Source organism: Leptonotus elevatus, chromosome 5, assembly GCF_054856555.1.
Source record: "Leptonotus elevatus isolate MCC_2025b chromosome 5, RoL_Lele_1.0, whole genome shotgun sequence".
Taxonomy (NCBI): Eukaryota; Metazoa; Chordata; class Actinopteri; order Syngnathiformes; family Syngnathidae; genus Leptonotus; species Leptonotus elevatus.
Genome location: NC_141243.1, coordinates 5,972,014 through 5,998,082, shown reverse-complemented (window position 1 = coordinate 5,998,082; position 26,069 = coordinate 5,972,014). Strand labels below are relative to the sequence as shown.

At 39.2% G+C, this 26,069-nt stretch overlaps 1 protein-coding gene and 1 non-coding gene across 3 annotated transcripts in view; one reads left to right on the top strand and one right to left on the bottom strand.

The window, feature by feature from the left end:
• Positions 1-5,642: 5,642 nt before the first annotated feature.
• adgrv1 (adhesion G protein-coupled receptor V1) overlaps positions 5,643-26,069 on the bottom strand; it is a 107,653-nt gene continuing 87,226 nt past the window's right edge. For both annotated transcript variants that reach the window (XM_086076012.1, XM_086076013.1), the window contains 5 exons: positions 25,839-25,996; positions 19,999-20,120; positions 16,002-16,187; positions 12,332-12,509; positions 5,643-6,034 (listed from right to left, as the gene is read on the bottom strand). In XM_086076012.1, coding sequence (XP_085932138.1) covers positions 5,916-6,034; positions 12,332-12,509; positions 16,002-16,187; positions 19,999-20,120; positions 25,839-25,996 — 763 coding nt within the window. In that variant the 3' untranslated portion in view covers positions 5,643-5,915. The remainder of the gene's footprint in view (positions 6,035-12,331; positions 12,510-16,001; positions 16,188-19,998; positions 20,121-25,838; positions 25,997-26,069) is intronic.
• Positions 7,145-7,218, top strand: trnai-aau (transfer RNA isoleucine (anticodon AAU)). Its single transcript has one exon. It is a non-coding gene; the product is annotated as a tRNA-Ile (tRNA).

Below are 26,069 nucleotides of genomic sequence, written 5' to 3'. Positions count from 1 at the left end.
TCATTGTGAAACTGACTCCCAAATGAAGGATGAGTGAGTACTGCGTGTAATAAAGTATTTGGTCTCTTATTAAAGCATTTGAAAACATAACAAAGCAATAAAATGAGATGACTGATACTAATTGTGCAGGTCAAACCACTTTCAAAATGGAAAATAGTGTTTTTTTGAAGCTGAGCCGTGAGCAACTGTGATGTCATTGTCAATCGACAGCAAGTGGCAAAATGGCCGCCCCCCCTGAGATGGATAAACCGGGGGGGGATTTTGCTGCCTAATTTATATTCCACAAACACAATAATAATCCGAATGCTATGTCTAGACTAGTAATACAACATGTTATTGTAAATAATACTTTTGGGTTGACCTCCTCTTTAAAACTCTTTGTAGCACTATATTGTCTATATTATTGTCCTTCCTTCTTTTTCAAGTAGCCTTAATCTATCCCGACTAACTCCTTACGAAACATTTTGGCCCAAAATGCTACTAAAATGAAAAGATGATCAACTAAGAGCTTGGTATTGTTCTCGTTGTCACGCATCTTTATGTATATATCGTTAGCCTAATAGCATAGTAGCCATTGTAGTCATATTTGAACATTTTGTGAAAAAAAAAAAAACACCCAAAAAGGTCAACAAACAAGAAGATCTTTGCGCATTTCCATGACCTGGATGACAGAGAATCTACAGATACACGTTGATATTTTTTTTTGTGATATTGTTACAGGGGGGGGGGGATTATGCTATTAAGCTAACGTGTGATTCTGTTTACTACTTGAAGAAAGACAACACAATAACAAGAGTGATCTATTGCTCAAAACAGCAAATACTTTGTTCTGGAGAGGCGGTCCTTGTGGTGCGTATGCTCCGGCAGCGTAATCTGGCGTACAACAATGAGCGCTAGTGTATCGTTTTAACATAATTAGGTCTCTTAGCGCTGCAGGATTGAACTGGTTTTATGCGGTTGCGCTCACACAAACATCCATGTGTGCCGTGGTGACTTTCTCTCTCTCTTGATGGGTCACTCGTGACATCATTTTTGGAAAGGTCACGGAGCTCAGCACTGGGACAAACCCCGCGCCTTCCGCAATTCTGTTGTCCGTTATCTGCTATAAGCGCTAATGGCCGCTTACGTGAGGCTGTGATGAGATTTACAAAGACAAATGTGATGAGATCGCAGAGACGTTGATCGCTTGGCGATCGTGACGATGATCTTAAACGGCGGCGGTTCTTTGCTCAAGGGCGCGTTGGGGAAAAAAGGCCAAACGAGGCTTTGTCCCACAAAAGTTGCTGGTCCAACAGCTTATCTGCACAAACACAACTATTTCAGGCCGCAGCGGGGGTTAAAAATATCAGCAAGGAGCGGGGCCGGCCGTGTCAACTGTCCCGACACTCGGGTGCCGCCGCATACGCGCCGGCGGCGGCGGCATTCGCGCATGCATCGCTACGCGTTTCGGATGCGCACGTGGTGAAAAAGCAAGAACATCCCGGGATTTGCTTGGACATACACAGAAGCACGCACAGAACACACACGCGACCCGACAGAGGGCTCGCCGTGTCGCGGTGCCGCCATCGACGCGGTGGAATGCATGCGAGTGCGTGTCATTTGTTGACACGATGAGCGGATCGTCCCCTAGAAGGCTGTTTGCTTAGGCTGACGGCATTGCCTTTCGCTTTGCACGCTCATATTTCAGCTCGGGGTTGAGTGAGAGGTGAGAGAGGCCTCGACGTCGCCCGCGTCCTTCTCAAACTTTCTACACAAAGTAACGGCCTTCCCATAAATGTTCAGTACATTGACAACAAACACAGAGTTTTAAAAGACTCAATGCAACAGCATTGGGTCAAGAGTGAGCCAAATTGGGTCCAAAAGGGACCCGCCCCCCTTTTTTTTCTTTTTCTTTTTTTTACCTGAAAGGTTTGGTTTTGGCGGTATTTGTTTAACCCAAAAATGTTTGGTTATTTATTTTACCTGAAATGTTTTGGGGTTATTTATTGAACTATTATCTTATTTAAATGAATAACCCAAAACATTTTTAGAAATTGTTGTTGTTGTTGTTGTTTTTAGAAAATAACCCAATTTTGGGGTTGTTTTGTGGCTTGTTGATTTGACCCAGCTTTTTGGGTTAAATGACTAAAAAAATTGAGTTGGTCCCGGTTTTACCCAATTTTTTGTATTTTATTTGTTTTTTGTTTTTTTTAACCCAAAAATAAAGCCACTGTAACTGTTATTTATTTAACCTGAAACCTTTTTGGGTTAATTATTTAACCCAAAAACTTGGGTCAAACAAAATACAAAACAACCTAATTTTTTGGGGGTTAAATAAATAACAACAAAAGGTTTTACAAAATAAAATTTTTGTTGTTGTTTTTAGAAAATAACCCAATTTTTTGGGTTGTTTTGTTGCTTATTTATTTGACCCAGCTTTTTGGGTTAAATGACAAAGAAATATTGGGTTGGTCACTGTTATACCCAATTTATTTGTTTTTACACAAGTGTCTATTAAACAAAAAATAAAGCCACTGTAACTGTTATTTATTTAACCTGAATTTTTTTTGGGTTATTTATTTAACCCAAAAACTTGGGTCAAACAAAATACAAAACATTTTTTGGGTTAAATAAATAACCCAAAAAGTTTTTACAAAATTCCCAATCGCCAATTTTTTTTTTTTTTGTGACTCATTGAACTTTTTGGGTTAAATGACAAAAAACAAATTGGGTTGATCCCTATTTCACCCAATGTTTTATTTAAAAAATTTGTACCCAAGTTTCTATTAAACAACAAATAAAGCCACTGTAACATTACAATGTAAGTTTTTAGTTTAATTTAACACACACATGGATTTAAAAACAGGTAAAACATTTTTTTTTAAATAAATAATAAATAAATAAATAAAAATGAATTGGTCAAAAAGGGACTTTTGGAGTTATTTATTTAACCCAAAAAGTTTGAACAAATGTCTGCCTCACAGTTCAACCCTTTAAAAACATGGACAAATCAGCTACTTTGGTCAATTTGACCCAACTTTCTGGGTTTTGTACCAGCGTAAACAGTTGGGTCTAATTGACCCAAGCAGCGTTATGTATCTTGACTTTTTTCTTTTCTAGGTGCAAATACTGTTTTGTTGCTGTTGTGCTGTCTCGCTTGTGCAGCAGTGTAGCAGCATGGCTCCATTTTGATCTGCCCGGCCTTCGGATCGAGTGCACACGAAAGAGCCAAGAGGCCACGTCACCTTTCAGCAGCCTCAAATAAAACGGAGGGACGGATGACAGTCCCGCTTAACAACCTGCCACTGCGGATGTGCTTCTGGCTCTGGTTACCTCCGCCAAGCAGGAAAGCAGGAAAGCAAATATGGATTCAAATGCAAATTTAGCGTCTGCAGCCTTATTTACTTTTTATTTTTTTTATCGGCCTTGAGACAAAAGTGTCAGCAGCACTTTCTGGACGATGTAACACGCTATCGGTGAAGCCGGATTTTCTCAAGTCAGATAAAAAAATAAATAAAAAATCAGTATCTGATGTAATTACATGCTTCTCATAGATATTTGTAGTGGTCAAATCCGATTTTCGTACCTCACCAACAGACGTCACGGGGAGCTGATTGAGTGATTCAATACTGCTACGCCCCGACCGGTCTGTTATTGAGTTTGCTGCTGCTGCACACAATGTTCTCTGCGGAAGGTCACGTTGGGGATGCCCAAACAGAACAAACAGGAAGAATTGAAAAGACTATTATTCAACTGGCGCATATCGATTCCGATGGCAAAGAATGCAGAAGCGGGTCAAACCCCGGCTCCCGTTACAGCGGGAAGATACACACGCCCGGTGATTGCGTTTCAAATGTGACCTCATTTCGTTTTTGTTGTCAGAACGCCAAAGATTCTGCCTTTGCAAAAATAATACTAATCATTCTTCTATTTTTGTATAAAGTATTGGAGTACAAAAAAAAAAATGCAATGAAAACACAGTTACTGAGATGAAGTCTGCGTGAAAAAAAAGTTGACGAACCCCAGCGTCCTTATCAAACAGCCGATTGTCAGAGCGAGATAAGAACGTTGCACATCGCAGCTAATGATGTAACGCTAATAAAAGACGCTGCAATGGCGTTTATCACATTCAAGTCAATCAGTACATTTGAATTGAACAAGAGCCTTCTGCTGAGTTCTGCTAAACTCTTCTGGAAAAAAAAAAAAAAGTAAATACTTTTCTCAATACTTGTTTCATTTCGTGTTTGGCAAGACACACTTGAAAACATTAGTAAGGATTTAATGCAAACGTTTACGTTTAGAAAATGTCAATAGATTTCTGGACTGCATGATTCCCTCCTTTTATGTTGATCCATTGGATGATAAATGTAATATGTGACCATTTAACTTTCACTTTTTTTGGACGTGCTTCTCCTTCAACATTTCTCAACCAATTCTCAACAACATCAAGATTCTACATACTAAAATAAAAGAGTTATAAATTTTTAACATATTTCACTCATGAATTTCCAATGTATCCCCAATGGCATATTCAATGTAAGAGTTTCCCATCATTTCCATTTGAAATTCAAAATGTTCAGCTCATCCAATTCATGTTGGCAACCATTTTCAAAATCGCCGTAATTCCCACATACCAAAAATTCCAAATTTGTAACCAAAATACTGCACATTTTTGTAATTCCACATCATTCCATATCAAGAATGTTATATATGATTATTATTTGTTCTATATATGATATTCTACATTATTCTACATATTTTGATATCATTCCTTATCATTTGATATTGAGCCACATTTATTATCAAAATATTACACATTTCTCACTGCGATCATTCCAATTTTCCCCTAACTTCCTATTTTTCCACATCGTTCCACATGATTCCATTTTTTTTTTCACACACAACTTCTGCAGAATTAGCATTTTCTTATGTTTGCTCTACGGCGCTTTGTTAGTTTTTGAACTGTAAATAAAGCTGAGCTCAGCTGAAATGAGAATAAACAATTCCAAGGTTTGAAATAAACTTTTTTGCTATGATTTTGTTAATATGTCACGATACGAAACGCCATTTGGTTGAATTTTTGCTTGACTTGTAAGTGCAAATTTGAGATACCGTACGTGCTTTTGAACTCACTTCACATTTAGCAGCAGTTCGACAAATATTGAACAGTTTGTCAAAAAATATGCTTCAAGCTATTTAATGACACTCCCAGTTGAAGTTTGCTCTCTAAATAAACAAATAACAAAGAGAGTTACACATGTATTTAAAGCAAGCATTATAATAGAGTTAAGTTTGTATTGAATTTTAGCATAGCAGCTAACAGTTAGCACGTACTTGCAACCATGTTATTTGAATGTGCAGTAATGAAATTATTTTCATATGAAATGAAACACCTTTTCATTTCATTTGAAAATATTTATCCAGCAGTATTTTTTAAATATGCATAATTTTTTCAGGTGCTTTCGTAATTTCAACAGGAGAACACACATTTTATGACAAATAAAATATATCATAAAGTGTACCAGTGATAATTGAGCTGGATAAATGACATATGATGGTTTATTAAAAATAAAAATAAATCAATCAAGGGTCATTTAAAAAAAATATTGGTACCTAATTTGTCTTCTAATTCTGGAAAATGAATAATAAAAAAAAGAACCACATTTAAAATAGACAGAATAATATTTATTAACAATGTTAGACGAGCTCTATCACATTTAGTAGATTGCTACAAAAATTCCCAGCCAAACTGCATCCATTAATTTAGTACAACATTCTGATACAGGTTCATACATCCATATAAAAGCAGTAGAAATCATATCAAAGCTCTACATGAAAAATGTTCTATTCCCAAAACAAAACAAAACAACATTTTAGTGCAAATACATGTCCTGGTGGTATAAAAATACTGTGTTTTGCTATGAGGGCGGGCAGTGTTAGAGGTGTGTGTCGGCGATTGGGATCCTTCGCAGCTCCACGATTTGGGAGCTGCTCACGCTGCTCCCGTCGTGGCTGCCAGGGATGGACTCGGTGTCGCTCACGTTAAGCCCGCTCCCTGAATCACACACACGCGCCGTGTAGAGTTCCCGTCAACATTAAAACATGAATTCATACACAATTCTGATAAGCTCTCACATGCATGCTCTCATATATATGATACGCTCTCATGCAACTACTGAAATGATCCCATTTACACTACTAAAACACTCACATGCTCACGACTGAAATACCTTCATACACTTTGGAAATGCTCTCACACATACTATTGAAACTCACATATTTTTATACGCTCTCATGCTACTACTTAAACGATCTCATTTACACTACTAAAACACTCACATACTCGCGACTGAAATACTTTCATGCACTTCTGAAATGCTCTCACGCAGTTGACTATTGAAACACTCTAATATATATGATACACTCCCATGCAAACTACTGAAATTATCCCATTAACACTACTAAAACACTCTCATACATACTGCTGAAATACCTTAATACACTTCTGAAATGCTCTCACACATTATATTATTGAAACACTCACATATACAACACTGAAATGCTCTCACACATTATATTATTGAAACACTCACATGTACAACACTGAAATGCTCTCACACATTATACTATTGAAACACTCACATATACAATACTGGAATGCTCTCATATGCACCACTATAACACTCACACTACTGAAACACCTTAAACACTTTTGAAATGCTCTCACACACATAATACTGAAACACTCTCATATATTCTACTAAACACTCTCATCTGCACTACTGAATACGCTTTCAATTATTTTGTACACTACCAAAACTTCACTTCACTTCACTCGTGAAGCACCTTCGTACACACTTTTCAAATGAGCTCACACATTATACTGAAATGCTCTCATCCAAATTACTGAAATGCTGGCACACGCACTACTGTAAGCTGTCGAATTACTTACTAAAATGATCTTGTGCACACTACTGCTTTTTTCGCTCTCACAGCTTGAAACGAAAGATTTCTTGCCCACATGACTGAAACACTCATACACACTACAGAATATATATATATAATATATATTTTTTGCTCATATGCACAACTGAAATGCTCTCACACATTGTACATCTTTCCACTATCAGCGTGTTCAGAGAGCATAAAACAGCTAGCCTGATATGGCCGGTTAGCTCAGTTGGTTAGAGCGTGGTGCTAATAACGCCAAGGTCGCGGGTTCGATCCCCGTACGGGCCACTGAACTTTTGAGATTTATCTGTGGCCGGGTCGAGACAAGTAATGCGAGACCAGGCAGTAAATATGTCACATTTTCTAAGGCAAGCTGCTCAGCTTCTTTTTTTTAAAGCCTTTAGTAGTGCATCAATAATTTGTCCTTTCACCGACACGCTCTTACTTTATCATGCATCATTCATCAATTCTGAAAATCCTCATTATTAATTGTATACAGCATTATCATTATTTGTTTATGTCAAATACAACATCAAACTACAAGTCTTTCCAACTCCACTCAGGAAGGCCGAAGACCGGACTCGATCCCCCGTCTTCTGCCGCCGGACTTCTTTTTTATGATTTATATAATTTTTGGGGTTTCCTCTGACCTTTGTATGACCTTTATGTTGAATATATATGATGATTCCGGAACTTCAAGTTTACCATAATTTTTTTTTTAAATAAAATACTGACGATTATAGCTTGTGCGGTTTCAAAGTTTCATTCCCACTTTATCACAATTTTCCTTATTTACTGGTAAATCTAAAATCCATTTTAGTCAATAGGCATCAGTTTTGTGTCATCACATTTCAGGTCAAAAGAAGGTTTTTTTCATTTTTGTCAAATCAAATCCAAACCGGTCAAATTTGACCCAAAACATTTTCCAAATAAGGCGTCCCCCTTCTTTTTTTTTCTATTTCCAAAACTCCACCACTGTTTGATGGCTAAAGCTCTCATATACCGTACAGACTGAGCGCAATATATGACATTACAAATATGTGAATGCAAAAAGAAATCCGAGGGTGATTGACAGCTGTCAGTCAACTAAAACGAGAATTGTTCTTTAAGCGCCAAAATGAGCGAGTGACCATGTCACACTCCGTGCTGCGTGAGTGTGTGTGTGTCAGAGATGATAAGAAAAGGCTTGTGTTTCACAGTAAAAGCATCATGTTAATGATCAGCCCTCCGTTTTACCGCACGCTGACTCGACGAGCGTGTTTAATGCTTGACAAGCAAATGAAGTGTGTGAAGAGCCTCATTACTGGGCTGCATCCTGACCCCGCCCACTTACGTAATTGTGATTAGAAAATGACTTCTCCAGACGACTGCCTGGCTCTGCTGGTGCGGGTGAAAAGTTCAGTGTGACATGTGGCGGAGAAGCGAGGTTCGAAAGTCACGAGGGGGGTGTCCAACGCTCAGTGAGGCTTCAACACACAAGTTCGTGTCGTATCTCATTGGTTACTTTTTAAACCATTGACCGACGTGACTGAAATGGTTACTTCACATCGCTGAGTGGAATTTTGGGAAGAAATGACACATGCCTGATTATAGCTTCTTTAAATTTAAATTTGAACCTTGGACCTTTTGACTATGAGGCGGATGCGCAAACCACTAATGTTGCAGTATAATTAACCATTTTAAGCAATGAAAAAATGTATCGGCTAATTTCAGTGACCGACACTTTATATGGAATCATGCTCAGTTTTACTAAAGCTTCTTACTTGATATAATAGCAGAGCTATAAGATATAAGACATTTATTTACAAGTCTTCAGGAACTTGGAATCATCACTTACTTAAAGAGATATTTAGTGCGGCCTGAGGAGGACCCATAAACTTACAATATGTCTTACCAGTAGTGTATATAAAAGTCAGTGTGAGTTGCGAGATTGGTTAGCACACTAGCATAACGCTACAGAACTGATGGGTTCTAACAAGGGCTGGACAAGCACACACAAAAAACAAAAACAAAACAAAAAACAATCAGCTCCGGGAGAAGTTATTGTTTGTTATGTCATCCACAGTCAGGGCTTCCTGATATAAAATACTCATATTTTCAAAATTAATAATTCTCATTTATAATTGTCGCCGTTGTCTACTTCTATCGAACACATACTGTGATTAATATCCCATTCATTCAAATCTAAAAAGCACGGCAAAAATCCTTAATTTTTTTTTTTTTTTTTTCAATTCTGCTACTTCATACTTTTTTGTTTCTGCTTCTGGATATGTGTGCTTGTGCGTGTGTTTGCTTGCTTGCTACGATGTGAAAATCATGGACATTAAGGCCGAGATACACTAATCCGACGTCGGCATGTCGCATAGAAAAATGACGTAAATACACACCGCATCGACCCGACTATCGCGTACCTTCAGCATCGGCGGCGGTAGTCATTATTTCTAAAGGCAACCGGAAACCGCTTTACGGGGGCGGGATATAAAAACGTAAACATTGCATACCGGTTACTTTTCAGGATGTCCTCCCACGTAAATGAAACCCTTTGGCTTTTTGCACAGTAACAAATATAAAAGTAAATCCTACCTGCTATATCCAGTGGCGTCCCCAGGTCATGTCATTGTTTGGCTTTCATACCTTTGTCGGCATACCATTTAACGGTAATATTACAATACCGGTCTCTCTTGAACCAAATAAACAAAGTCATCTTCCAGATCTTCTGTCCAGACAAGACATTGCAGTTCAAATGTTCGAGCAGGGTTGGGAGAAAACGTTGCCCCCGTTTCCCAGCTGACATTCCGGCCGACCTCTTCCGCGTTCACGCGCTTCCTCAACGCGGGGCAAAAGTGGCTGCCAGCTGGTGAAGCTAAAACGGACGCTGGAACAAGCTTCGTCCCCTGCTCGCCCCCGAACGCATGGATGTACTGTTGTGGCGTATCCTGGACCCTGTCGACTCCTGGATGCTACCGGTTTTTTCACCCAAAAAGCTTCGGCCGTGCTGCCCTCCTCGACCGTTATGATTGAATTACTACCGCCTGGCTGTGCTTACTTGGTGGAGGAACGGCGTCTATTTTCAAAAACAAATTTAAATTTTAACGTTGTCTATTTATCACATCGCTCAACAGCTTTGAAGCCACCTTTTTTGAAGTCGGCCAAACTGTCACTGTGCCGTGCTGTGTCATTTACCGACCTCCAAAATACAATAAAGACTTTTTAAATGACTTAGCAAATCTTCTTGCTGAAATATGATCATATCCTCTTTATGGGGGACTTTAATATTCATGTGTGCTGTCCTGAAAATAACTAAAGTTGAGTTGAGTACTGTTTATCCGCGTTCGTCACTTCCTCTTGCCCCGTGTACTGATTGGCTAGCTAACAGCCAATCACAGTGCTCAAATGCCCCGACGCCAATTCAACATGCCCCTCCGCCCCCCGTCGGATTGTTATATTTAGGCCTTAATTGACATTGAGTTTAACAATCAAACGTTCTATTCTCAAGACAGATTCTTATCAAATTAGTATTCAGACATGATCCCTAGCTATCACCTAACTCTGCCACTGTTGTTGATTGCTGGAAAAAAAAAAAAAAAAAAAAGAGACTTGGACCATCATTTGAGGAAGGTGATGTTATGTAGTTTGCATGGAAGTCTATTTCTGCCGTTCGTTCAATGTGAGGAGTGTGGGAGTTGCTTCCTTAATTAACAAGCAACCGCCTCTGTCGAAGAATTGCACGCATGACTCAAACGGAAACCATGTTGACTGACAAGATGATGTATTACAGTAGAAGTGACATTTGTAGGTCAATGAACAGCTAAAAGGCTTCTATGTATCATAAGGAACATTATGCAAATGTCCTTTTGTACAGTATGTGTGGAATTCTGCTTGTGAAGAAGGTGTGGATATTGTTTTAGCGAGAAATGTTGGCGGTTCAATAAGGGGCTAACTGCTGTACACTCCATCAGCTCAACACTGCGGTGTGGCCTACATGTGAAGCATTTGGAGCACAGCGTCAGGAAACCAGTTTGTTCAGTGTGAATGAACGACGACGTGGCAACCCGTTGCATGAGGGCGGGCGGCTGTTTCTTCTGTTTGGCAGAAAACTTACTTGGCATTGACTCCATTTGGAGACATTTAGATTTACTGCAAATAAAAGGACTCAGTAGTTCTCTCTGTCTTCCACCATTGTGCGATATAATGAAGATAAACTGAAATTAAATAGAAACGGCTAAACCTGAGTTTTAGGATATGCTATAATGAAAAATCAATATTATAAGGAATACATGATATTATTCTAAATTGGTTAGATAGTACCACTTAGCTTTTAGGTTTTGTTTTATGATTTAGCAGTGTTGAAAACTCCATTCACGCTCCATTTTATTTATATATATATATTTGATTTTTAGTTCATTATACACACGTACACAGCATCCTTAAGATAATAGTATTACAAAACAAAGGTGTGTTAGATGTAGGCTTGGGCCCCTATTAGATTCTAACTGTATGATAACTCTGAGGATAAATATTGCAGTGTCATGGTATTAAAATTACAGCTCTAAAATGTAGTATTTGGGTAAATAAAAACAGACCCATTGAACACAATGTATTTCATTATTAAACAAAATATAGAATATTCGGAACATTAAAAAACATGTACCATTTTAAGTTAAAATAAATAAATTGACCTTCTGGTTAAATTCTTATGAGCAAGTCACAGTGTCCCATCAGAAGCTATTTTTAGAACAGACCCCAGCTCCTCGTTTTGTCCATAGTGACATGCGTCAACTTATTTGTAAGAAAAAATCCTCTACAGTGCATTTGTAAAGTACAGTTCAGTTATATTTAACTTTTCACTACAATATATTTGAATTAATCTTCGAGAACGATTCATTCTCAACCATTTATTTTGGTATATTATTATTCAACTTTTAAAGTGATATAGATATTAAATGCATTATAGAGATGATAAATGGTACAGATAATGAATTAATTCATAAAACTAAGTTTTTAAAATTATTATTATACTTATGCAATGTTAATGTCAGAGGTGGCAAATCCAGGTCCAGAAAGTAAAAACCCTGCCACAGTTTGGCTTTAGCTAGCTAGCTAGTTCCCTAGCATTTAAACGAACACCATGGGAGCGAGCTAGCTAACTAGAAGCTGAGCCTAAAACCAAACTGTGGCAGGGTTTTTACTTTCTGCAACTGGATTTGCCACCTGTGGTTAATATGTACATAATGTTACAGCGGCTATGAAAAATATACTTGCGAGTATATAAGAAAGGTTACGTGCCCATCCCTAGTTATGGTGGTGGTACTTGGAGAGCCAAAAGGATTTTGCTCTTGCTGCTATGAAACCATTTTTTTTGGTCTGCTGTTGCAAATGCCTGCGCTTTGGGGGTCCTCACCAGTTTTTAAGGCAAATATGAGGTCATCAAACTCCTGGGATTCCTCGTCGGCCGTGACCAAGTTGGTGTTGATGAAGCCGCCCTCAGCGGGGTACGTCCCCATCACCGGACTGGCCTTAAAAACGCTGGCGGGCTGAATACCGGTCCTCAGCGACGTACGCTCCCAGTCCGCTGACACCTGGCAAAAAGTCATCAGGCACATTTTGGTCATTATTTGGAAGGAACTTTATCTCACTCATTGATTCAACATCCAAGAAAATATGACACAAATACAGGGTGAGGTCTCTTGTCATCATAACACTCACACACACACACACACACACACACACACACACACACACACACACACACACACACACACACACACACACACACACACACACACACACACACACACACACACACACACACACACACACACACTGTGTCAGAGGCGCCATCATGTTTCTGTGATGAGTTTGGGTCAGCCAGAGTACACGTCGTTTTAAGCACCCCGAAGGGTTAAGAACAAGGTCAGAGGGAGTTCATGGGGTGAATGGGAGGTCACGCGGGTGTTAAGAGTTTTAGGGGGTTAAACAACCGGTTAATAACTCAAGCACAAGACAAAACAAATGAGTCTTAGTGGGGAGACATAAAAGTCTTGCACAGTAATCCTTTGTATCTTAGCCAACGTTGGCTTGGTGTGGCTTTGCTTGTTTTTTTTTTTTATTTGTGTGCAATTAGTTGCTGATTTTTGTGTGTGTAGCCTTTAAGATGTGCCGCTTTGTAGTTACAAGCCATGAGAGGGCCGTTATGACGGTAGAACCAAATAAATGTTTAATTGTCTCATTGTATTACTACATGTACATAACAAATTGATGGATTACTAGTTTTGAAATCAAAAGTCAAGGAAAAAATAGTTTGTTCAATTTTTGTTCAGGTTACTGTAAAAAGGGTAACAAAAAACATGTACAAACATTTATTATTATTATTATTATTATTATTTTATTATATACCACCACATCATTTATTACCACATGACAATTTGAAATGTTGGTTCATATTCGTTTTAAATTTTTATTTTATAATAGTTTGTTAAATTTTTGTTCAGGTTACTGTAAACTGTAACCTGTACAAACATCCATCCATCCGTTTTCTTAACCGCTTATCCTCACAAGGGTTGCTGGAGCCTATCCCAGCTGGCAGGGTACACCCTGAACTGGTTGCCAGCCAATCGCAGGGCACACGGAGACGAACAACCATCCACACTCACAATCACACCGATGGACAATTTGGAGTGTTCAATTAACCCGCCATGCATGTCTTTGGAATGTGGGAGGAAACCGGAGTACCTGGAAGAAAACCACGCAAGCACGGGGAGAACATGCAAACTCCACCCAGGAAGGCCGAAGCCCGGACTCGATCTGAGGTCCTCTGCACTGGGATGCGGACTAACCAGTCACACACCGTGTCACTTTTATAATAATAATTATTATTATTATATAAAACAACATCATTTTTTACACATAACAATTTGAAATGTTGGTCCAAATTATTATTTTTTTTGTATTTTTACGGGCCTCATAAAATGATGTGGTGGGCCGGATCTTGCCCCCCGGGCCTTGAGTTTTAACACTTGTCCTCAATACTGTAGATGGAAGCTGGTAACGCAATCGCAATTCCAGAATTGTGCTCCCTGATCATTCTTGTACCTTTCCATTGCATAGTGTCCAGTTTGGTTGGTTTTCCACTTCAAAAGAGTAACACAGGAAATGTGAAAAATCAATCAAAATGACACACGGCAATGAAGAAGAACAAGGATCTTCTTCCTGTATTAACTTCCTAGCAGGAAGACAAATTGTATTCACGATTGAGACCGACATTTTTTTTTTGCTTGTTATAATTTCACTCCAATTTCTTTCTAAGCTGACAAATACCTGTAAGTACTCATTGTTTTTGCGAAGTGGTGTGGGGCTCTTATCGCTCTCACCAGGTTGAAGCTCAAATCCCGGGGAGGCGGTAGTGTGCTCTCATGAATAAAACAAGATTAGCCAATTCCCGTGAGTGGAGAGACTTCTAACTCTCACTTTTCCTTAAAGGGAATTCTCCAGAGACAAGTGTGATGTGTGCCTTTGTGTGTAGACTGACAGAATGGTTGCAAGAGTGAGTTTGTACAAGATGAGCGGACGGTGACCATTGACTGTTTACACAGCAGGATGTTGCGTAATGTGAATCAGACTGTGGCATAAATGTTCCCTGTGCAGCTCAGCTGATGTGAGAAATATGTGAAGGAGGAGCGGTAATGGGCACCTGGAGACATGGGAATGAGGGCCTGGGAAAAAAAAAGAAGGGGGATAAGGTGGACACTGACAAAAGGGAGAGTAGGGGAAGGTGCGGTGATTGTTCGCATTCATTTTCGTCACACCAATTAGGATTATGATATTTGGTGACATTAACTGACTCACATGTGATTTTGGTATTAATATTACTAAAATACCGGATGAGTAATGAGAGTAAGTCACAATACTTCACGAGGATGCATTGACCTTTTAAAATAGGAGTTTTAAATAGGCAGGACAATACAGTCATAATCAACGTATGAATTCAGTTGAAACAGGGAGGTTTTTTTACAACCTGTCACAAAGAAGAAGACATATTTCATGAGCAATTTAGAATTACAATAGAATTTCTCAACTGTCTAATTTAAACAAACTTGACCAATTTTAGAAAGAAATTTGCTGAGGTGCCACAAAACTTTGGTGTTTAAAGATTCAAGTTCTTTATTGCCACTCCGAGTTTAAGTTTACATTCAAAGTACTCACACAACAAAGAAATGTATATCTTGTTTGTTTAAAGCAACAAATCTTAGCCTTTCTGTATGCTAGCTTAATGCTAACACTAAATAGCATCTGTGTGCTCCCTGTCTCTCTCCCTACGTCAGCTAGCTATGATATTTACAGCTCATCATTTTGAACCATATTTTTTTTCTGAACTTGTCACAAAGCAGAAGACATATTTCATGAGCAAATTAGAATTATAATGGAACTGTAAAATTCGGAACTTGACCAAATATTTTAGAAATTCAAGTCACTGAAGCCTCATAAAACGTCGGTGTTTGAAGCTGTAAGACTGTAAAAGTCAACTTTCATCAAAGTTAAGACTGTCCTTTTTTTTTTTTTTAATATATATAAATATAGTTTTGTTTTGTTTTTTCTTTGACTTGCAAATGCTCTATGGTGGTAGTAACTCAACTTACTACACAACAAACAGCAGTTTGACAAGCAATTAGTAAACAATTATTTAATAAAAATAAACTTCAGGCTTTTAATTGCCACTCCCAGTTGACATGTACAGTTAAATAAACATATAACTAAGAAAATTACATATTGTGTGTTTAAAACAACAACACAACTTAGCTTTTCTGTATGCTAGCTTAATGCTAACACTAAATAGCATCCATGTGCTCCCGACCTCTCTCCTTAAGTAAGATAGCTGGGCTATTTCCAGCTCATCCACAAAATAGATGGACGGATTATTCAGATTATTCTTTTACACAAATTTATTCAAACTTGGTGGTTAATCAGTTAATCAGTCAGTATCGCAGAATTTAACACGCCCGCTTTCAGCAGTTGATGACGTCATGAAGAAAAGTATGTCATTACTCGGATTTGTGTGTTTGTGTGTGTGGTACCTCTTCCATGGCGCTGATGAGGTTCTGTGTTGATTTGTTGATGTCAGCCCCAACAGTGGTTGGCCCCGCTCCCTGATAGGTGGAGTCCGGACTGTCATGGCCGCTCATTTCCACGTTGTAAGTGGCTTTTGCGGGCCAACACAGCTGGTTGTGCATGACAAAGTAGACTGCAAACACGTACAGTCCCTGTGAAGCGAGCGAGAAAAGAAACGCTAAATTAATGTAATATATATTGCGCTGTGTTTTGTGACTTTACTGCCGTCTTAAAATCTGGACAGAATTAAGCATCTGTTCAAGCAGTACTAATAGAGGGTTACTTCATCATTCGGACATGACATCATTGGCGCCCCGGTATTTGTGCTTGCACCACTTCCGAGGCATTACCAAACTCTCCTGGTCAAACAGTGCCAGGATGCGAATTAGCCCAAAACACAGGGGCGTCAAATACCGCAAGGCCATCTTGTATTTCACGACACCCATCGCTGGGCGATGACTTCAGCCGCAGACACAGATGAAATGCTTGAGGGGGTCGGGGACAGTCCTGTGTGAATGCGCATGTATACAGGTGCATGCAGGTTTCAGCCATTACACTCCCAGTGGTTTGCAGAAAAAAGATACAGCGTTATTTACGATGGAATGTCTATTTTTTCCTTTAAATCCACACAAAACGCCTGATAAGAATGGATTTTTTATTTTTTTGAAAATGTACTAAAAGGAGGTTGTGTGCTCAGAATTAACCAATAACATTCCAACCCACGTGGGCGGGGGCGACATGACCTTTACAGGGCTTTGTTGATCAAATGAAATCCATTTAGTTTCATGACACTCAATGCAAACTTCCAGTCCTTCATGTGCTCGCTGCCTGAAAGCATCCGTCAAAGTTTGTATGCAGCCAACTATGTACAGTATGCAGCTCGCTGGTCATAAAAGCAACATGGGTGCTTAAGCGCAGATCATTAGCAGCGTATGCAGCCAATAGGAACGAGCTTAAACGCAGGCCTGTTACATAAGCGTGCCCTGTTCCATGAAGAGAACATGCGCGTAAGGCCAAACAAATGAGAGACGTGAGGCGGCGGAAATGGAGTATAAAGTGCAAACAAGTAAGATGACGTCGATGGAGCATACTCGCCGGATGCCATTTGAAATGCTTCGACAGCATCATAAGCGTCACTTCTCCCTGCTGCGACTCTCAAAAGCAGCTAATTAACATTTTAATAAGCAGGACAAAAAGTGAACGAATAAGAAAAGAGAGATGCAGGACATTTTCAGTACATCATTTTTAAAGTCCAGAACTAGTACTTGCTTTAGTTTTGAAAGCGTTGGAAAGCTGGGACAGAATGGACAACTCAAACTTTTTCAAAAATGTGACATTTGAGGAATGTCACGTTAGTGTTCCAAGATCAGAAAATGCACCTGGCAAACAAATGACCTATGACTTTTAGGAGCACGCTTTACGCCACTGGCCAGAAAGAAACGATGGCATGATGATGATGATGATGTCGCCGTTGACATCGTCGCTCATCATCCTGCGTTGGTTCCAACAAAATAAATGGACTTTGGTGTGACACTGATGTCTTTTGCACATCTATGCCACATATCACCAAGAGCTACCACACGCTTTTACGGCCACATTACGTCTGCACCACAGTGACGAAAAGAGAAACACAAACACTCAGGCTGGACTTAGGTCGCTTTTTTTTGTTGTCTTTATAAAAGTGGGTGCAAATTATTTTCCCAAGATGCAAGGTCTTTCCAGGACAATGAATCCATGTGCTACTTAACTAAATTTTATTGTACGTTTAGAAGATATCAAATTTGTGATTAATCGTGAGTTAACTATTGAAGTCATGCGATTAATTACAATTATAAAATGCAATCGTCTGACGCCCCTAATTTTTTAGTAATATTTTCTTTTTTGTTTAATTACTTAATTATTTAAACTCAAGATTAATCACAAATTGTATATCTGTTCTATATGTACAACACATTTATTTCCTATGTTTTCATACTCTTGTTAACAAAAGTGGAAAAAAATGTGAAGCTAATAGAAATAGTTCAAATGAATTTTTGACGTCTATAGCCGTCAATGGCAGTGGATGAGTTGAAATACAGAGTAGAATAAAGCATTGAGAAAATGAGCTGCTTTCCAAGTCTAACACTTTAGGATTGGCAATTAGTAATGAAATATGAACGAGATTAAGTTTGAACATTATGCCTTTGCCATTTTTGTTGTTACGAATGTCAGAAATCAAATTGCAAACCGAGTACAGATGTGACACTAGCTGTCACAATTTTATTTAGTTTTTTTGTTGTTTATGTTTTTTTCATTTTATTTTACCTTGTAAGTGAACTCTGGCGAGAAACAGAGCAGAGACGGTAAGACTTGTCTTCTTTCTGTTCCTTTTCATTCAACACTGAAGAATATTGTTTTATATTGGCTTTTCTTTCTTTTACAAATGAATGAAATACTGTAAATGATTGAAATGAAGAAAAAAAAGACGGTGTATCATATATAATTTCTTAAATTTAACCTAAATTTGCTTATTTTGCTTTGACTCTTTATTTGTACTTAAAATGAAATTGTCAAACAAGATCATTGTGCTTATTTTAAGATATTTATACTTAATTATCTTATTTGATCAAGCAGCCCTTGAGTGTTAACAAACAGTTTTAAGTACTGTGAGGGTTAAAAAAAACCATTTTCCACATTTTAAGATGACAACTAACCAACATCAAAGGCCCTGAACTGGGGTTTCATAAATTGAATTTTCTTATTTAAAAATTTTGCATAATCTAGTAATAAGATAAATAGGAAAATTAGAAGTATGAAAACAATAAAAAGTGGTTCGTTTCGTTATATTTACTAAGCCCATTTTTCTTCTTCCAGTATTGCCTCAGTGGTCTAGTGGTAGAGTGTCAGAGGTTGTGGGTTCAATCCATGGCTGTGTCATACCAAAGACAATAAAAATGGCACCTTTTACCTCCATGCTTGACAGTCAGGCTAAGTTATTCAAGCGCAAATAAATACTTATGTAATTTATGAAAATAGTTCTATTTATTGCAGTTTGAAAAAAGTCAAAATGACTTGTTTTTAGTCTAAAAATACTGTTTTCAAGACCGCTGTGGTTGATATGGGCATAGTATTATTTTCTTATTTTTCAAAATCTTACAGGTAAATTGAAGTAAAATTTTCTTGTTCTGTTGGCAGATAATTTTGCTTATTTGAATTAATATTTTTTTCCCTTAAATTTTCTACTGTCCTTTTTGCAGTGATATGTTGGAATGCAAGTACAGCTACGCCTTTCTCTACAATTTTTCTATTTTATGTTAGCTCTTTATAAATTAAGCATTTTTATGTTTTTTTTCTAACTCATTCACTACCATTGACGGCTATAAACGTCAAAAAATTATTCTAACTATTTCTATTAGTTTAACATTTTTTTCCACTTTTGTTGAAAATCTAGATTTTTTTATTGTACATTTAGTTTTGTACATAACATTTGTGAATAATTGTGAGTTAACTAGTAAAGTCATGCGATTAATTACGATTAAAAACTAATCGCCTGATGCCCCGAATTTTTAATAATATTTTCTTTTTTTAATTCATTCACTGCCGTTGACGGCTATAAAAGGTAAAAAAATCATTTGAACTATTTCTATTAGTTTAACATTTTCTCCCCCACTTTTGTTAACAAGAGTATGAAAACCTAAAATTATTTTATTGTACATTTAGAATTTGTGATTCATCGTGAGTTCACTAGTGAAGTCATGTGATTAATTACAATTAAAAACAAATAATCGCCTCTTGCCCCTAATTTTAAATAATACATTTTTTTAAATGAATTTATGGCAGTGAATGAGTTAAACATGTAAAACCCCATGTAATTGCCATTAATCCTCTCCACAATGACCTGCATTCACAACTTTTCACAATATTTGTGCAAATAAATGAACAGCTAAACCAATATTAGGTAAGTAAGTAGGCGAATGATCTCACCAGCAGGCAATTGGAGACGATGTAGAGGACAAGCATCCACATGTGCTTGTAGCCCATATGAAGGCCCGCCCACAACCACACCAGAGAGATGAGCAGGAACAGGTAGAGGACTAGTGGCACCTCTGGAACAAAAGACAGAAGAACATGACGAAAAACTATATGGAGACGTTTATTACAGTATAACGTGGAAAAGTACAGAAAGCACGTGAATACACTTGGGCCTTATATCTCGTGTCTGCCAGGCTTTACATGCAAACCTTGTGGATTCATTTGGATCTTCATTAAATGCTTAATCAGCATTCTATCCCCTCACGACACCCCCTGTGATGCTGGCAACGTAAGTTAAGTGGATTTTTTTTTGTGTGTGTGTGCGTCATCCTCCTCACGAACTTGAAACTGGGCGGAGTGAAATGTTTGGAAGACAAAGGTGAGCTCCCATGCGGTCTTTTCAGCATATGTTTCTAAATTGGGCTCTACTGAAGAAACTGCTGACTTTTTTTTTTTTTGGGTGTAGACGCTGATTGTGAGAATGCTGGAAGCATTGGGATTCTTTATTCTTACTTATTATAGCATTTTATTCTCCTCACTTTTTTGCCGTGCAATAACTCCCACATAACACATCCGATTTACACCGTTCAAATTTCAACTTGCGTCAAAAATTCACTGACGTTGAACTTTTTCCAAGTCCCACTTTCCACGCCCACTTTCTACACATACAACTTTTAATCATTACCAGCTCTCTCATTCTGTTCAGAGGCGCATTTGGTAAAGTGCGTAGTCCAGTAACCTGGAGGTTGCGGGTTCGAATCCCACCTCTGACTGTACATTGCTAATATATTCATGGCCGTTATGCTAAGGGATATAAATGTATCCCAACGGACTATCAGATCAGGAAATTGATTATATTTTCACTGAAATGATTAAAAACATGTTGGCTTTCAGCATCAGATGACACTATTCAAAATAAATACGCCATTAGCCATGGATTTGAACAAGTCAAGTTAGCTCAGTACTTAAAGCAATTGCCTCCCCACCATGGGTTCAAACCCTGCTTGGACCACATTTTAGTACATGGTTCGATACCAACTATCATATCAGGAAATTGATTATAATTTCTCTGAAATGATTAAATCCCACAGTAGACAGATTGAAATTCAGGTTTTCTTTTATTCATTTGTCATTTAACTACAATTCAAAATGTAATTTTCACATCATTTATCTTTCAATTTCCTTCATAAGCATTCAGCTATTAGCATTCAGCTTCCAGCATTCCCACACAATTTCTGCAGAAATTGCAATTAGTCTAGTTTATAATAAGATAAGCCCTAAAGAAGTGGGGACTGAAGTGGTGAAGTGGTTTTACGTTTTCGTTTCTCTACTTGAACATCTGCCTCATCTAACAGTGTTGCATAAAGAGCTAATTATGAGAAAACAACTCAAAAAGAAGCATCCCCAAATGCATCATTAATGATTAATGCTTCTTTTTAATGAAGAGGGAACGTGTGCGTGTGTGTGTGTGCGCGCGCGGTGGAGCTGCCTCTCAAATGTGCAGCCGCAGGCTTCACTCCTGCTAATCCCGGGAAGCCGAGAACGAATTGCATCACCTTCGATAAGCCTACGTGGCGCACGTAGTAAGTGCGTGGATTTGAAAGTGACCTTGCAAATCGTCCAAATTCACTGCTGAGTCACCAGCTCGTTTGCAGAACAGACTGTGCACTTCACTTCACAAGTAGGCTTGAAACACGGGGCCCACGTTTCACTTAGGTGCCACTTCCACCATCTTGTCAGTTTCTTTCTCTATCAGCTTGTGCGCCGTATCCCACTGCAAACTTCCCTTTCCTCTGTCTGTTTGTCTGTCTGTCTCCTTGCACACCATCACTTGTGTCAGGACGTTCTGTCCCCTGAAAGACAAGAAGGGACTCCACCTCACTTTTTTTTTTACTTTGCCTGCTTCCTTCCCGCTCATCTGTCTCGACCTCCTCCTGCCCCACTTTTCCAACCATGTAAGCACATTCCAAAGCTGAGATGAAACTGTGCTCCGACTGAAGAACAGCCAAGTAGCAGCCAGGCTGCAAAACGATTGGCTTCTTGACTTTAAAAGATGGGCTACCTATAAAGTTTTCTGCAATATGCTTGGGGAGTCTATTATCATTGTGTTTATTTAAATACAAATATATTTAAATACTTAACTCATTCACTCCCAGACATTTTCACTGAAGTAACCCCCTTCGCTCCTGGCCGGTTTACTGGATTATGACTGATTTTGCAGCTATAAAAACATGGAACCTACCAAAATAAAGATTAGAGTCTCTTCTTTCGTTGAGGAAAAAAAGTTTATGTCTATCTGTTTCCGTTTTGCAGCAATTAGCACTAGAATATAGCAAAGGTTCATCATTATTCACAAATCTGTTTAAAACACTGAGCTTTTTTTGCAACATGGCCCTGGTTGGCCTCTTGTACTCTGCTGCCACCTGTTGGCCGTTTTTTGTAATAACTAGCATTGCTTTAAACCAGTACCCGTATCCAGCCTGGATTCCTTGTCTCCCACAGCCAACACAGGTGTTTCAAACAATTAGCTTATCAGCCAGCTCTGAATGAAGCCTGATAACGATCCTCAGCAGTGTTGACTGTAGGAAACATGGAAAACAGACTGGATAGGGGTACTCGAGGACCGGGGCTGAGAAGCAGTGCTTTAAGCGACCTCTTCAGGTCAGAGACTGCATCAAAGCGTCATCAGTAGTTGATGTAAAGCGCTTTGTGGGCCTTGCATAAGGAAAAGCACATTTGGGTTGGCTCTCCAGCCGATGCCCCTCACAGGGCCCGGGGGGGTTGTGCCATGGTGCTGCCGCGGCGTGTTTGTGGATCTCACTCTGCTTCATCTACCCTTCCTTCCTTTAGTATTTCCTATGTTCTCTTGAGGTCTCCCTAATCTGTTGGAATTTAGATGTTTCTGGGGTTGGGGAAAGATTCTGGTTTTGTAAGTCTGTGGTGTCTAGTTGGTGCTTTATTTCACTTTGTTTAATCTTTCTTTCCTTTTATCCTTCCTCTGGTCTCCTGACAACAAAGAATGATGATGATGACATGTTGACTCGGAGCGCACTATATTCATGAAGTACCATCTACGATGAGAAGAAACTAGCGGTTTAGTATTTTGGTTTTGGAGCCATGCTGCCTCATGTAATATAGTGTATATAAAGTATTCAACAAAAACATGGTCAAGTATGTTAACTGTGTGATCAGGGCTGTTGCGGCAATAACCCAAATGTTATTCTCCTGATCACATGCCAGTGTAGCATCAATATTATTTCGAAAAGGTTTTCAGGTCAAAGGGGCAAATATTGCTGCCTTACCAGCACGTGTGTGCGGTGAATGATACATATTCATGCTGACCGAGGTCAGTCTTATTGCTTGGCAGACATGTAGGATGAGTATGATTCCGTCTGGCTGACATAAGAAATAAACACTTGAACCCCCGACGGCGCGAGCCTGCTCATGACCTAATGGGCGAGCTGCTTCTCTCAACAGGACGGCCTCCAGTTTACATTTAATCGGGCCGGCGTCCTGCTGCGAGAGGATAAACGGAGAAGAGGGAGTGGGTTCAACCAAAACACTCAAGTAGAAAGAGCGGCCGATGCTGACGCGGCTGTCTCACAGAGGTCAGCAGCTGTAACAACAAGCAGCTGTATTGAGCATGTGCTGAGTAAACGTACGCTGATGCACGAGTCGTTTGTGTGAACCCGCATGCACAGCAGCGCTGTTTTTGCATGAACACTCGTCATTTTGTTATAAGGTGTGGGTCGTGAATCACACAGTACAAAAACAGGTTTGGCTTTTTATCAAACTTGGTGTACTTGTTAGTAGTGATAGCACAATACCACATCTTAAATTTTGAATCAATTGGAGCAGGGGTTTGGGAGATACGGCCTGCCAAATGCTGACATTTTCCGGCAAAAAGGGGCGTGGCCGCCTTCTCTGAACCCTTCTATCTCAGGAACTGCTGGGTAAATTTTCACAAAATAGATATTGCTGGAAAGGGAATTCAACAAGGATTGCAAACAAAATCGTTTACATCTCTGAAACGTTTCTGTTTTAGAGCAGTGGTTCTCAACCGCAGTCCTCGAGTACCCCATATCTCCCATAGCCAACATAGGTGTTTCAAACGATCAGCCAATTAGCAAGCTCTGCATGAAGCCTGATAACGATCCTCAGCTGTGTTGGCTATGGGAGCCACTGGTTCTCACACCCGGTCCTCGGGTACCCCAATCCAAGCCTGTTTTCCATGTCTCCTTCAGCCAACACAGCTGAGGATTGTTATCAAGCTTTATGCAGAGCTTGCTGAGAAGCTAATTGTTTGAAACACCTGTGTTGGCTGTTGGAGACGTGGAAAACAGGCTGGATAGGGGTACTCGAGGACCGCGGTTCAGAACCACTGTTCTAGAGATTATGTGAGAGATTATATTTTCATGAATTTTTTTATTAAGGTCACATGAGCCACAAGCTAAATGTTAAGGTCAAACCATAGGTCAAAAGGTCACATTACTAAAATATGTACCAATCTTGTAGATTTGTAATCCTTGTTGAATTCCCTTTCCAACGATATCAGTTTTGTGGAGATTGACCCAGTAGTTGCTAAAATAGAAATGTTCAAAGGAAGGATCCTTTTTGATGAAAATGTCCAAATTCAGCAGGCCGTACCTCCCAAACCCCTCCTCCGATTTCCCTATAATTTGAGATTTTGTGTTGTGTCATCTCTATCAACAAGCCCACCAAGTTTCACTGAAACCAAACTCGGCGTGGTTCAATCCACTGGATGATTTGCCATGGAACGAACCCTGCGGTGTATTTGAAAGACACACAGGAAATGTCAGGATTTTCAAGACTGCATGTGGAGGCTTTGAAAAAGTGCTGATTGAACCTCACAACCTCCCTTCAAACGTATCAAGTGGCATCGTGCAGCCTTGTCAAATATACAATACGAACCGTTCAGCCTGAGAACACCAACCACTCAAGTGCTTGCTTTACTAAGAAGCACTTCATGAGGCGTAGAGAAAAAGCTGAATATTAATGCAATAATTCAAAGACTGGATAAATAATGTAAAAAAGAAAAGAAAAGTCCTATGCAAGCAAAACTCACCCATCTCGTTTGTGTGTGCTAACATTCCTTGCCAATCAGTGATCAAAGTGCAGTGAGGGAACACCGGCAGGCATAAGAATGCAATACCAGATATTTAATCAGCTGAAAGGAACATCTTGTCATGTAAACACACCTTGCGGCATTCTGATAAGGCTTTGCTTTAAATAGAGCCCATTGTTAGTTAATCCATATGTTCTGAGGTTTCTGTCTATGTGGATCTGAACAAAAGTGCAAGAGCACGCATTTCGGTGACGTCGACAGGCTCACGTGTTCCTTCCTGAGTTTCTACGTGCTGCCCCGCATGCGGCACTCTCACACAGATTAGCCGGAAGATTATCTCATCACTTTGTGGTTGAAGTCAAACATTTGGAGATGTTTTTGAAAGCGGTGTTAAAACGATACATTCCTGCTGGTGCCTGGCTGCGCTTTGCTCTCATGCGTCACACAGAACAATGATCAAAATAGATGATTTATTTGCTGATAAATTAATCAATTAATTTTGACACTTCTACACACAGGCAACAAAAGTGAGCACACTCCTAAGTGAAAATGTCCAAAATGGGCCCAGAGAAGCGTTTTCTTCCTGGTGTCATGTGACTCGTGTGTGTTTTACGGTCTCAGGGCAGTAGTAGTTAAATTTGGTCATCAGTCTCACGCATGAAAGTTGTAGAACAATATATTGTACATTTTGAAATTTGTCACACACCTGTGCTGTTAGTGCGTCCGCGATAGATGTCATCGTATGCCTTCCACTGCTGGGAGACTTTGTAGGCGTGGATGAAGACGACCACGACGGCAACTAGGCAGATGAGCGGCACCAGCACAGCGGTGCACAGAGCAGCGTAGATGTTCGGGATGAAGCACCTAAACACGCATGAAGGGAAATTGAGAAGACAGGAAATAGAATCATAAGCGATAGATCAAGTACTCAGACTTT